The sequence below is a fragment of the Salvelinus sp. IW2-2015 genome, linkage group LG13 (genome assembly GCF_002910315.2).
Source record: "Salvelinus sp. IW2-2015 linkage group LG13, ASM291031v2, whole genome shotgun sequence".
Taxonomy (NCBI): domain Eukaryota; kingdom Metazoa; phylum Chordata; class Actinopteri; order Salmoniformes; family Salmonidae; genus Salvelinus; species Salvelinus sp. IW2-2015.
In genome coordinates, this window is record NC_036853.1 from 19113759 (window position 1) to 19128190 (window position 14432).

The 14432-nt window shown below is 41.0% G+C and overlaps 1 protein-coding gene across 2 annotated transcripts; it reads right to left on the bottom strand.

Annotated features, from left to right (window-relative positions):
- Positions 1-1519: 1519 nt before the first annotated feature.
- Positions 1520-13413, bottom strand: LOC111971481 (zinc finger matrin-type protein 3-like). Of its 2 annotated transcripts, XM_023998275.2 has the most exons (6): positions 13267-13413; positions 10221-10612; positions 7737-7877; positions 7274-7443; positions 6841-6941; positions 1520-5605 (listed from the first exon to the last, which is right to left on the bottom strand). In XM_023998275.2, exons 1-6 carry the CDS (start codon positions 13382-13384, stop codon positions 5397-5399), a joined length of 1131 nt encoding a protein of 376 aa, XP_023854043.1. In that variant the 5' UTR covers positions 13385-13413; the 3' UTR covers positions 1520-5396. The 2 variants fall into 2 exon arrangements, with proteins under 2 accessions (XP_023854043.1, XP_023854042.1); XM_023998274.3 differs by lacking the exon at positions 13267-13413 and having other exon boundaries at positions 10221-13255.
- Positions 13414-14432: the final 1019 nt, after the last annotated feature.

Genomic DNA, 14432 nt, shown 5'->3' on the forward strand with positions numbered 1-14432 from the left:
AGRTTCATCAGCTGTCCYGTTGGCTGGTCTCAGACGATCCCGCAGGTGAAGAAGCCGGATGTGGAGGTCCTGGTCTGGCGTGGTTACACATGGTCWGTGGTTGTGAGGCCGGTTGGACGTACTGCCAAATTCTATAAAATTATGTTGGAGGTGGCTTTTGGTAGAGAAATTACATTCAATTCTCTGGCAACAGCTCTGGTGGACATTCCTGCAGTCAGCATGACAATMGAACACTCCCTCAAAACTTGAGACATCTGTGGCATTGTGTTGTGTGACAAAACTGCACATTTTAGAGTGGCCTTTTRTTGTCCCCAGCACATGGTGCACCTGTGTAATGATCATGCTGTTTAATCAGCTTCTTGATATGCCACGCCTCTCAGGTGGATGAATTATATTGGCAAAGGAGATATACTCACTAACAGGGATGTAAACAAATTTATGTACAAAATTTGAGAGAAATAAGCTGTTTTTGTGCGCATGGAACATTTCTGGGATCTTTTATTTCAGCTCATGAAACATGGGACCAACACTTTACAAGTTGCGTTTACATTTTTGTTCAGTATAGTTTCTTGCAATAACCCTCTGTGACTGTYAAGAATATTTCTCTCAAAACTGTGTTTCCTAAAAGATTTGTCCGGAGATTTGGTCAACTCCGTCAGATTTGTCTAAAATCCTAAATTAATCAGGAATGAGCAGGGTCAGCTATACCATAAGGACCACTTATTCATGTCCTCATTACATGTAGTGCAACAAGACCACTCATAGTCTGTAAATTTAAACAAACAATATTGGAATCACAATGGTCACAACCAAAACTGTCAACTCCACCTGCCTGATAGATTAAGATACATTTAGTTAGGTTTAAGAGTCATAAAGCAACTGAGGAAAAACAAAATTGCTACTGTGTATTCCACTTGAATGAAGCAGAAAATGTWTTTTTTTGTCAAATCAAATCAAGCTTTATTTATACAGCACATTTCAGACATGGAATGCAATGCAATGTGCTTTATATTGTCATCTACCTAAAACATAAACTCAGTCAGATTTTTGTATAACGTCAACTCCGTCAGAGTGCTGAAAGATCTGATGGTATGGTTATGATTTAATTGGGMATTTTCAAATTAATTATTTTACATATTTTACAAAAAAAAATGCCTGTTTTGAGAATCTGTTGTCAYCTCCGCCAGTGGCTTGTCAACTCCGTCACTGATGGCTAACCCAATTAAAATAGATAATTTTTGTTCAATATTCTGTTTTTTTTATCACTGTTCTAAAAACATATGCTTAAACAATTGAAGTATTTGCTGTGCTAGCCCTTAGGGATAGGCTAATGTTTGCTTTATAAATGTTGTTTTAAGTTCTAAATCTAGAAAAAACATGCCAAAATGCTAACAAAATTTGCCCTGGAGCATTAATGCTTTTAAACAAAACAAAAAACAGTTTGGAGAGTTGTATTAAATATTTGAATAATATAATGTTAGAATTAAACAATCAAGGCCTTTAAACACTTGTTGGACAATAATTGTAAACATTTAATTGCTTTTATGGTGTGTCAACYAAGTTGARATAAATCCAGTTAGATTAATATTTTTTATTTTTGGGGGGGTGGGGGATTGTTCCTTTACATGGTTTGTCCCCACTTTCAAGAATCCCTGATCTCTAAAAAAGCAAAATTATCTCTCAGCCTCATGGCAGAATGTGTAAAATAGCATGAGATTAGCTATAAAACAGCACYTTTTTATTTCTGAACACTTCTACATTAATGTGGATGCTACCATGATTACGGATAATCATGACTGAATCATAAATAAGGATGAATGAGAAAGTTACAGAGGCATAAATATCATACCCACCGAAAAATGGGGCATGATTTTTGTAAGTTTGTAAATTAAGCACTCATCATTAGTCACGATTAATTCAGGATTATCCGTAATCATGGTAGCATCAACATTAATGTAGAAGTGTTCAGAAACATTTTGTATTATTCATTACAATAAAAGTGACTACAAAATGACGCAATGCATTATTTACCATTGTACCATTGTTCAAATAAGTAGGGAAGTGTATATATGAAGGGCTACAGCAGGTTACAGCAGCCGGGTCACACTCTTTTCGCACCACTTCAATACAAAGTGATTTTCGTAGCAGTTTAGGATAGCATTTTTGTTAAGCCTTGCCCTTTTCCTAACTTTAACCTCAGTCTCATAACCTGCCATGTTAATTCTCCTAAAATGCTGTGTAAATTCTCCTAACTTGCTACCATGCATATAACATAACATATAACATAATTACTTCCTGTTATCCTCCAACAATTGACAAACCAATCAGAATAGAGCAAAGTAGTTACAAGGTAAAAAATCGATTACCATTACGATCCCAAAACAACTGATTCATCATATTTTWGAACTACACAACATTTAGAAAGCAATGTCTCCTATAAAATAATCCTAAACTCCTTTCAGTCATCCATTCAGAAAACATAACATTTGCCATAGTTTATCTGAGCAGTAAAGGGGGATAAAAAACAAAGATATTTTAGGGTCATATTTTGCCATACACACTGTATACTAATCAAGATTAACATTTCACTAGAGAGATGCTTTATTTTGATCAACGCTAAGTATTAGAGCAGTATTTATGTCTGGGGGCATAATCTGTAGACCACCATATTAACGGGAAACAAGTTTGTCAGCTGACCCTGTCATACAATGTGTCTATACACACATTCTCTCTCACTCACACACACACTGCCACTCGCCCCATGCAACTCCCAATCCCCAACCCAGTTTCTCAACTCAATACATCCAGACAAATAACATGTATAACATTTTTTTATTAAATAGTTAGTCAATATTGTACCGTGACCAAAATAGGTGTTCCAATTGTTTCAAAAACAACTGTTGTCATTCTGTTATTCTTCAAATATACGTACATTCAAGACATTATAGAATTATTTTCTCTAAAGGGAAGTCAATTCAATTTAATTGGGATCTTTGGATCCCACATTTGCAATATTGCACCAGAGGCAATATTTCTGCCGCCAATGGAAATGGAGTTGATTGTTCTTGAGAATCATGTTTGTGCCGAAGGCAGCCATGAGATCAAATGTGATTGTGTGACATTAGAAAGGCACTGCAGCTATCCCTTATTTTCATCCCTTATCCCTAGATATAGTTCACTTCATTTGACATTTATAAATCCATCTGTCTTTGAGAAATTATATTTCTGAACAACAGATAGAGAGCCAAACTCAGAGCCCGCCACGCATAGCGGACAATGATATCTTGTTGGAGGAGAGGAGAGTAGGAAATCAACAATGGCCTGAGTACACAGATAGGTCCATTGGATAGTGTTTGTTGTGCCTGTGTGGATCTCCCTGGGGTATGGCCTGTTCCCATGCCAGGTCCCACTCCCTGATAGAGCGGCAAACAGATGTGCTGCTACAGCACTACACTACTCCCAGCAAGGAATGGCTCCTGCCTAATGCCTCAGAGGACAGAGACTGCACAGCCACAGCCATAAAACTAGCATGGATGGATGTGTAGCAGCAGTCAAACACAACTCCACTTACTTAAACAGAAATAGGGCATTGAATGAGATGACTACTAACATWGGACTAACGAATTGCACTCAGACCCACACTGTATACTCTGTGAGATACACACTCCCCTTTTAAGGGGTATGTTACATATCATTATGAAAGTGGTTAATTCCACTGCTGTGCTAGTTTCAGATAGAAATAGCTTATTTGCTCTGGGTGGTTAATCTGAACAATATAGATCACTTAATGTGTAACATAATCAATGTATCCCATTTAATGAGTGGTTTCAACTCCCAAGAAAATCATAGCCCTGGGTGCAGTCCATCACAAAATGAATGTTGAGAGGCACTGAATATGTATTAAAACAGCTTGAAAAAGCTGAGATGATGAGATTGCTGGGAGAGTTCCAGTAGGCCATCGCAATACATGACAAATTAGGTTTAAGGAACGGGCAACATGTGAATGGATCCAACATTAAATGTGATCGACTTCCCTTTAGACCACTCTCTGTAAACATTTGATACAAATCAGATCGAGACACATCAATAGAACTTTAACAAATAACAATAATTAAAGCAAATCCTGTAATCGTGTAATGTTGTCTCCGGCTGGAGYAGCCTGCTACTTTTAATTATCTAACAAATTCAATCAATCAATCAGTATGAAACTCCACCCACTCCTTCCCATACAKTACCTTGTGCCCAATATAATGGTCCCTTCTCTATCTCTTGCGAACTGGCCTAGTTCCTCCACTCCCACTAGTAGCATATTATGAGTACTTAAATATATGTATATTCTGATAATATCATGCACACATGTACATTGCACAAACATAATTTATACAGTGAAATATTAAAGTATAATCAAGTGTATACAAATAAAGTGATGTTGCASATGAAGCTCCCCCCTACATTAGATAACAGTAGATATTTTCTCTGGCTAATTGTCTATAAAAACAAACACTCATAAAGAGAAAACAATACACAGTAAATCTTATAAATCAAAAGGCAATGTTAAATTAAAACAAATAAACCATGGTCTGACTAGAACTACAAAAAAGGCCATTTTAAAATAGGTTACAAGAGCATTTATGACACAGAAAAACACATCATCTGAGAGCCAGAGAGAATATACTGTTAACGAGCGATCATTTTTCTGTGACTGATAAAAAAAAGAACCAGACAATGAATGCCTAGATTTACTTGTACACATGCACTGGATTAAGGGGTAGATATATGGGAATAAGAACTCAAGCYTTGTGTTCCTCCTCTGAACAAATTGGGCTTTGAACAGTCTAAATTCCCTTTTCTCTAAATTAAACAGAGTAGAGGTCATGTGGAAATAACCCTAAATCCCCCCAATTAAAGCTAGTCCTTCTCTGYCCTGCTCTATATTCTCCTGAGTTACTCTGCTCTTCGAAAAGCACACCTCCCATAGGGAAGTCAAGGGCTTACAGCAGCTGGCTTTTATAGCATCCCAAAATAATAAGGGACCAGGACCAGAGGTTGASTTGACTGGCATGTCCAAGATGCTTGGAGTCATACCAAACCCATGTAAACACACATGAGGAAAGAGAACAGTCAGTCAGATTTTTACAATTGAAAAAATACCTATCYCTTAATAATTGTCATCGCAATCACAGTACATTCACCTGGTCTGGTAGAAGCCTGTAATAGAACTTTGCTTTCCTCTACTACACATGTTCAGCAATGTTCAGCTACTCAAACTCAAGTAATAACAAGGTTTAAACTGGGGAAAGGAAACCGATTGTGAGATAAACCTCCCCAACCTCTTCAAAAATTCAGTGTGAATCCCCCCCATTCCCCTCTCCTCCCCGTGCTGCGGCGCTGCCCTCCTAAGTGTAGCCCAGATTCTCCATCTCGCTGRGGTAGCGCTGCTCCGACACCTTGCTCTTGTGCTGCTTGCTCTCCAGGTGAAGGCGGAAGTCGGCCTCCTCGCTGGCCCCAGAATTGCACATGGAGCAGTAGAACTGGCCGCTGGGCGTCACACACATGGCCAGGTCTCTGGGGATCCTCTGCCTGGGCCGTGGGTTGTAGTAGGGGGCTGGGTCACACATCAAGACATACACACCATAATGATGGAGAGTGAGTGATGGAGTGAGTGTTGAGCTGCTGCTCACCAGTGAACACAGTGTGAAAAGATGGGAGTGGCAGATAGATGCCAGGCACTGCATGGGGATGGAAGGCTGGCTGTGCATAGGATGAGCTTTCCACTGCCATGGCCATATGAATGTTACAAGAAGAAATACACATGTGTCCCTCATTAGAAGAAGGGAGATGTACTGTATGTTGGTCAGAAAATAGATGCTCTGCTATATCTGTGTGTATGGCTGGAGGCAACCATCACGGGCCCTTGCAGAGTAACTCTGACAGACAAAGCACATTTCTCTGCGAGAGACTGTTACACAGTTCTATTTCTGGAATTAAATCAGCAAAGTCTCTGAGCCCTGAMGGAAGGGAAGGGAGTGGGTGCAGTTGTGTCCTATGATCCAGGGGGAGAAGGCCATGGTGCAGGGTATGTGGAGTGGGGGGGTGGGGGTGGGGGGTTGGGGGTGTATAATAATAATTAAAAACAATTGGTGGGAGTTTATATTTGTCCTATTTCACACATGTACAATTGTGTATTAATATGCATATCGCAACTCTTCGGAGAYTGGTACGGGGATGAACAGTGGACTGTGAGGGCTCTGTCTGATGGACACCTGCCACCTGAGCAGGCTGTGTCTGTGGATCAGCAAAGCGGCCATCGGTTGCTGTACTGGTTTACATATCCAAAGCGCTGGGCCTGTGCTTAGTGAGTTCACAGTGACTAACCAGCCTCAGCCTCGGCCACCCCCTCAACTTTCCTACGACATTTCCCTGGCAGAGGTGGTGATGAGAGAGGGGTATTCACTGCTGCTACGACCATGGAGCAAAAAATAATAGCCTCCACCTGCTCGCTGCCTGGACATGTGATATTTACATTTCATACATATTCACATGCATATCAGTCTCATTCACCAGCTGTCAAAGGCTTCATTGGTATCAATGAAAAGGAAATCGGCAACCACATCTACCCTCAAACATATACTGTACCTTCTGAAGACTATGAATTTCCCTGAATTCATCTGGTCGTTATGGGCCGTTCTGGCTCTGACAAGGCTTACTTACTTTACTTACATCTGATCTGTACATCAAAATTGTGGAACAACAACACATTTTTCCTTACATATTGTTTAAAGTTATTTGCTGTTTGGTCATACTTTATTACTGGTATGTCTTTGGTTCAGTGTGCTGTACCTGGCATGGCAGGGGGCACCTGTGAGGTCCTGCGGTTCTTGATCAACTTGTACTCGCTCCCCTCTTTCTTCGGACGCCTCTGGACACACTCAGTCGACTCTCTGAAAAATTGATAGATCACGTTACTGAGAGCAAGTCTTTAAAGTAACTCATGTGCAGTTTATAAACCTAACAATCCTTAAATAGCTAACAATCTAACAATAATAGCCACTATGATGGACAACATAATGGAATGCATCTTTCAAATGCTATTGCATTTTTCTTTAAATGGAAGCATTGAAACATAATCTGGATTGCATTTCATATAACAGGGCATGGCTGAAGGGGCAGGATTTCTGTGTGAAGTATGGTTGGTTTAATAGCCATGTGCACATTGCATCTGTTGTTTGTCTTCCTGGTGGTAGGTGGGGAGGCAGTAGAAACACCCACTCACATGATGCTACTGCTCTGCTGMGCCTCAGCCAGCCGCAGTCTCTTGGCATGGTTCTTGCCCTGGTAGTGTGCCTGAGCCACGGCAGGTGAGCTGAACGAGGCGTCACACAGCTTGCAGTAGTCGTTCTCCGTGGCTAAGATCACCCTGCTGGCACCGTTAAATGACACCGGCTGAACAAAAAACWATGAGTGAGTTTATACAAAGGGCTCTTTCAGCCAAAATGACACTCTTGCCAGTTCCAACGCTACATATCAAAAGAGTTAAAAACTTCAGTGCTGACAGTTGTCTACAAACCATCATGGATGTTTCTAATSAGGAGATTCTATTTGATTGCAGTTTTCTAGATCAACAACAGAGATCCAAACAGTGCATGTGCTGAAAATTCACAGGCCTTGTACTTGCTCATACAGTATTATACTTTGCTGAACAATAACACATTCCTTGTGCCAACGCCAAGCGTTACCTGTTTTGGAGTTGCACTCTCAGTTGGTGGAGTCGTGAGGGGTTGCTGGGAAACTGGTTCTATTACCTRCGGAATCCTGATGGCAGGCAGCTGCTGGCTGCCTGCATAAAAATTTCTCAGCTTCTTACTGTGGTTTTTACCCTGGAGAAGAGACAATGTATGATTKAATCCCACAGCCACAGTTCAGTCCACTCATCGCACTGTCATTGTCATCGTGTCATATAGCAAATCATTGCATCATCAGTGAGCGCAAGGGTTAAGCATTCCATGTTCTACTTACATTTATGAGCGGATAACAGTGATGACTGACATGTCCAATAAACCAACATTTTTTTTATTTTTGTATTATTATTATTTATTTTTTCCACCTTTATTTAACCAGGTAGGCAAGTTGAGAACAAGTTCTAATTTACAATTGCAACCTGGCCAAGATAAAGCAAAGCAGTTCGACACATGCAACAACACAGAGTTACACATGGAGTAAAATAAACATACAGTCAATAATACAGTAGAAAAATAAGTCTATATACAAAGTGAGCAAATGAGGTGAGATAAGGGAGGTAAAGGCAAAAAAAGGCCATGGTGGCGAAGTAAATACAATATAGCAAGTAAAACACTGGAATGGTAGATTTGCAGTGGAAGAATGTGCAAAGTAGAAATAGAAATAATGGGGTGCAAAGGAGCAAAATAAATAAATAAATACAGTAGGGGAAGAGGTAGTTGTTTGGGCTATTATAGATGGGCTATGTACAGGTGCAGTAATCTGTGAGCTGCTCTGACAGCTGGTGCTTAAAGCTAGTGAGGGAGATAAGTGTTTCCAGTTTCAGAGATTTTTGTAGTGCGTACCAGTCATTGGCAGCAGAGAACTGGAAGAAAGGCGACCAAAGGAGGAATTGGCTTTGGGGTGACCAGTGAAATATACCTGCTGGAGCGCGTGCTACGGGGGTTGCTGCTATGGTGACCAGTGAGCTGAGATAAGGCTGGGCTTTACCTAGAAAAATACTTATAGATGACATGGAGCCGTGGGTTTGGCAACGAATATGAAGCGAGGGCCAGCCAACGAGAGCATACAGGTCGCAGTGGTGGGTAGTATATGGGGCAATGGTGACAAAACAGATGGCACTGTGATAGACTGCATCCAATTTATTGAGTAGGGTATTGGAGGCTATTTTGTAAATTTTGTAAAAGTCGAGGATCGGTAGGATGGTCAGTTTTACGAGGGTATGTTTGCAGCATGAGTGAAGGATGCTTTGTTGCGAAATAGGAAGCCAATTCTAGATTTAACTTTGGATTCGGAGATGTTTTATGTGAGTCTGGAAGGAGAGTTTACAGTCTAACCAGACACCTAGGTATTTGTAGTTGTCCACATATTCTAAGTCAGAACCGTCCAGAGTAGTGATGTTGGACAGGCGGGCAGGTGCAGGCAGTGATCGGTTGAAGAGCATGCATTTAGTTTTACTTGTATTTAAGAGCAGTTGGAGGCCACGGAAGGAGAGTTGTATGGCATTGYAGCTCATCTGGAGGGTTGTTAACACAGTGTRCAAAGAAGGGCCAGAAGTATARAGAATGGTGTCGTCTGCGTAGAGGTGGATCAGAGACTCACCAGCAGCAATACACTAAGTGTACAAACATTAGGAACACCTTCCTAATATTGAGTTGCACCCCCCTTTGCCCTCAGAACAGACTCAATTTGTCAGGGCATGGATTCTACAGGGTGTTGAAAGCGTTCCACAGGGATCCTGGCCCATGTTGACTCCAATGCTTTCTACAGTTGTGTCAAGTTGGCTGGATGTCRTTTGGGTGGTGGACCATTCTTGATACACACGGGAAACTGTTGAGTGTGAAAAACCCAGCAGCTTTGCAGTTCTTGACCCACTCAAACCGGTGCGCCTGGCACCTTCTATCATACCCCGTTAAAAGGCACTTAAATATTTTATCTTGCCCATTCACCCTCTGAAAGGCAGACATAGACAATCCATGTCTCAATTGTATCATCTACACCACAGGTGTCAAACTCATTCCACGGGGGGCCGAGTGTCTGCGGGTTTTCGCTCCTCCCTTGTACTTGATTGATGAATTAACATCACTAATTAGTTAGGAACTCCCCACACCTGGTTGTCTAGGGCTTTATTGAAAGGAAAAACCAAAAACCTGCAGACACTAGGCCCTCCGTGGAATGAGTTTGACACCCCTGATCTACACTGATTGAAGTGGATTTAAGTGACATCAATAAGGGATCATAACTTTCACCTGGATTCACCTGGTCAGTCAATGTCATGGAAAGAGCAGGTGTTCCTAATGCTTTGTACACTCAGTGTAGTTGACATGCATGAGAAACATTTTCTGCCATCAAAATATATGTGTTGGGGTAGGCCTACAAGTAAGCTTGTCCCCAGGCTCAATTGCTACRACATATAGAAAGAGAGAGAGCCTGCTGGTGGACGAGATTAGGGTACAAGCTACATGTACAGTAAATCAGCTCACCTGGTAGTGGGCCTGTGCCTGCTGGGCAGAGTTGAGGGTGACGTTGCACAGTTTGCAGTACAGAGGCTTACACAGCTCATCCAAGGTAGCGTCCTGGTCTGTGGCCCCGATCTGAGCCTCTTCCTCCTGGGGCTTGGTGCTGAGGGCCACCTGGGCAGTTGGAGGTGGGACAGSGCAGGGGAGGCCCTGCATCAGCTGGAGGTGAGCGGGTGGTTTGGCAGACAGAGGGCTGTAGAGGGGGAAAAGGAGGGGGTCCGGGGCCACTACCACTGGTGTAGACGGCCTGAGGGTCTGTGGAGGGGGTCCAAGGGTATGTGTAGAAGGCATTGGCTGGAACAACGGCTGTTGCTGGCCAAAAAGGCTCATTGAAGGCGTCAGCATAGACTCTGGTCCTGAGGGCCAATGCAATGATGGCAAAGTATGTATTAGACTGGATTCTACACTTATCATAGCCATGTAATGGCTGTATAACATTGGGAGGAAGCAAGAACTACAGTCATCAACTGTGTTCATTTCTCCCTAGTGAAACTGACAATAACAAATAGAACAATGGTGGGTTTCACAGTCCAGTGGTCATTGTGAAAATTACGCTTCCCCTGCAGTCAAGCATGGGCTCTGCTCCTTGCGAAAATAAGTTCCTCAATRATCTCTTGATCTGGTGCTGATTCAAACAGACTATTGCCTGCTTGACTGGATACATTTCAGGCAATCATGTGTGGCCACATTTTTTCTGCATAAGGGTTGATGTGGGGGATGGGTCAGTGGCTGTGCTCATGTCTGATGTTTCTGCTGCATCAACTCGGATTGGAGACCCAATAACAGTGTGGGATGTTTTTGATTCRAGCAGCCATGCAGTGACACCAAGTGAATGGCATGCTTGAAATGGAACTTTCCGATAACAAACTAAATTATTTTCCCGGCAATACTAGGCCCACTGTGTACATCAATGTTATTCTGATAAATGACATAATGTCATCCAAACACCTGAAAATTCTSAAATATGAGTGTGAAAAAAATTATCCAAGAAAATAGCTCACTTTATATACATGTTTTCTGGGTTTTGCAATGAAGTAGAAACAAAACTGCTAATCTGCTTAGCCTTGTAGTGCAGTATACTGTAAACTGCTTTTCTTTCCCCATGCAGAGTAACAAGGAGACAAACCTGAATCACATGCTCATTGGAGAATATAGCCTAATCCCCAAAATAGTCAGGAACCTACATTGTCATAGCCCAAGGTCAAAGTAAAAGTAATATTTTAGAATCTTGGGTATAAAACACTCCTCCTGAGACTTAACACTGGGATCTCAAGTAAAATGCAAATATTAATGAGTATAGAGTCATTGGCCATGTATCATGAGGGATGGCCTTGGGTCTGGAGTGAAGTAGCTTAATAAGAAAAGTATTTTGTGGTTTTAAAGGAGAGGGTTCTAATTCTATCATTTGGTATCTGTGCAGAAGAAGAAAATAACAAAGAACCTTCAAAKGTTGAATAGCCCTTCACAGTGAGAGGTGTTTMTCACATACTTATAGTTATTTCATGCCTTTTATACTGTCACCTCTGCCACATCAATTATGGAGTGAAAAGTGTATGCCTCATGCAGTGGAATCAAGTGCATGACTAGTCTTTGAATGGAGAAAGGTTGAAGATAACTCATAAGAACTTCATATTTTAATTAGAGAATTACAGTCCTCTTATTCTGACAAGCATTTCGCTACACTCGCATTAACGTCTGCTAACCAAGTGTATGTGACCAATAACATTTGATTTGATTTGCTAAATGTGCAATGCCTTGCAAAGTCTCAAGATAGACATGGTTTTAGCATGGAGATGTGTTGAAAGACCCTGAGACCTATGGTATTTTGTTAACACTCAGTCATGCAGATAAAACGTGTACATGACACTGCAACAAAATTTCCCCATGGGGACAATAAAGTAAGTAAGTAAGTAAGTAAAACAGATTAATTGCAGCTTAAATGTACCCATTAGTTAGCCTAGTTAGAGATGGCAACACAGCAGTTAYGCTATTGAGTTAGCAGTCTGAAAGGGCTCATTATTGCCAGTTCAAGTGAGGGATAGTTGATAAGAAGACTATAGGCTAAGATTAGGGGGCAGCTTGGAGGCTGTCATAAAACAAGACTGAATGATCAAATCTGTCAATACTAATGTTTACCAATAAAGCTATATGAAATCAGGGTAAAGTACAAAATGAAGTTGCTTATCAAGCATTTATAACATCTCCAGGGATGTGACCTGCAAGACTCAGCTCTCTCAACCTATTTTAGTGGACAATGCCATTTCATCTGATTACAGCAGACTGAGTAGACCTATTCAATACAATTAGGTCTGGAAAGATGATGTTGCAAAATATGCTATATAACAGGTTTAATCACTTAAGAGAATATCTCTGGATAACAAGGTAAACTCAAGTCCAGACCCAAGCTGTTATTCATAATAATCCTTATCAACACCATTATCATCATGTGAATAATGTACACTACACCATGGCGTGCCAATGAGCTTGTGCCATGACAAGAMTAGACAGATTTCAAGAGTTGGGAACCGAGACTGTCAAAAACATGGTCCTCCCCCTAAAGAAGGGGACCATCATGTCATTCTACACCCACCGGTCTGACCACTATTACTTTAGCTGATTTGACATGAAACACCAATCCACCGCATCACACCTGCACTGAAGGAGAATGAGGAACAGAGAGGGTGCMGTGGATACAGCAAATCAACTCATTTAGGTTGACATATATATTTTGGGTTGAATTGATCAGCAACCTATTATACCTCTGATTACATATTTAATTTCAACATGACTGTTGGTCTAATCTCTTCAAATTAATGGGAAGGCCCAACCTCGACAAAAAAATGTTTTATAGCTGTACACTAGGCTAGTTCAACATACAGTATAATACCAACATGTTTACACCCTCTTCAATCAGCAAATTGCACTGGTTACATTGTAGCTGAAGCTGCATGCATCCATCCATTCGCAGTGTCACGGCTACTGACAGCAATGAATGCGACCCTTTTCCTACCTGGTAACCGGGCGAAATAATGTCTGTTATTCCGATAGTTTAAAGGCACCGAATTTCTGTAATAATCGGCACTTTGATAATAAGCAGCATCTCTATTCTTGACATGTAACGCCATCATTGCATCCTGGCCAACTTCGAACCAGTTTAGACGTGAGAACCCAGCAAGCTACTGTCACCGGGGAAGAGGAGGGGTGTGTTTTCAGTTATACACTATTCTTTTTACATTGGGCTACATTTTAGTAAAGCCTATCATAATAAACCCCAAACATGGTAACCACATATTTAAAACATTTGYTAAAGGTGAGTCTTTGAAAAATATGCTTTATGAGTGTGTTGTGCTCTTGTTGGTACAGTCCATTTACTGCATTCAAGCTATCCGACACTCGGAAATCATGGTCACCCCAACGTCAACACACTACATTTACCGATATGATATCACACCGAACACAGTTGATCAGAACTGGAGGATTTGAATGACATTTTGGTGTAAATAAAATACCATACTGATAACTCTTTATACTCAGTATTAGGGTAGTATAGGACTTGGTCTTGAAAATCCAGTGATAACTCTTTATACGTAGTATTAGGATGGTAGGGGATATGATCTTGAATAATCCAGGGAAATTATGYACTCGACTAGCTCGACAGTTCGAGGTGTCATGAAAAATGCATCCCTCAACGTGAAAAATATTTTCACATAACCKTCCCCTTGTACTGTAAAATAAATGTGCACCCCTCCTCATAGACTTAACTCTAAATAATGTTTACGACCACAAATATCAATAACATTAGCGACCCTGTGTTTATAAACGTGGATATTGATTTAGCTACTTAAACATGTTTTTGTGGCATGGTCGATGCCACGCAGGGCTATGGGCTGGATGGTTGATGCACATATAGAAAAAAAAGACAGATACTTGACAGGATGTATAAATGTGAAGCATCCGCTTGGCATTTCGACTCACTACAAAATTTWGTAGTGAAGAAGCCCAGTGGTCAACAGTTGGAAAAGATGAAAGCAGATGGATTTTGGCAGTCATTCTGCCAATTTTCTCATTGATAAAACATTTGATCTCAATACCGTTTGCTGTTCCCAAAGCTAGAATCTGTTTTGAACAGAGTTGACTAAGTTTTGTAGACTTTGCCTTTTGCCAAAGTTTTTACAA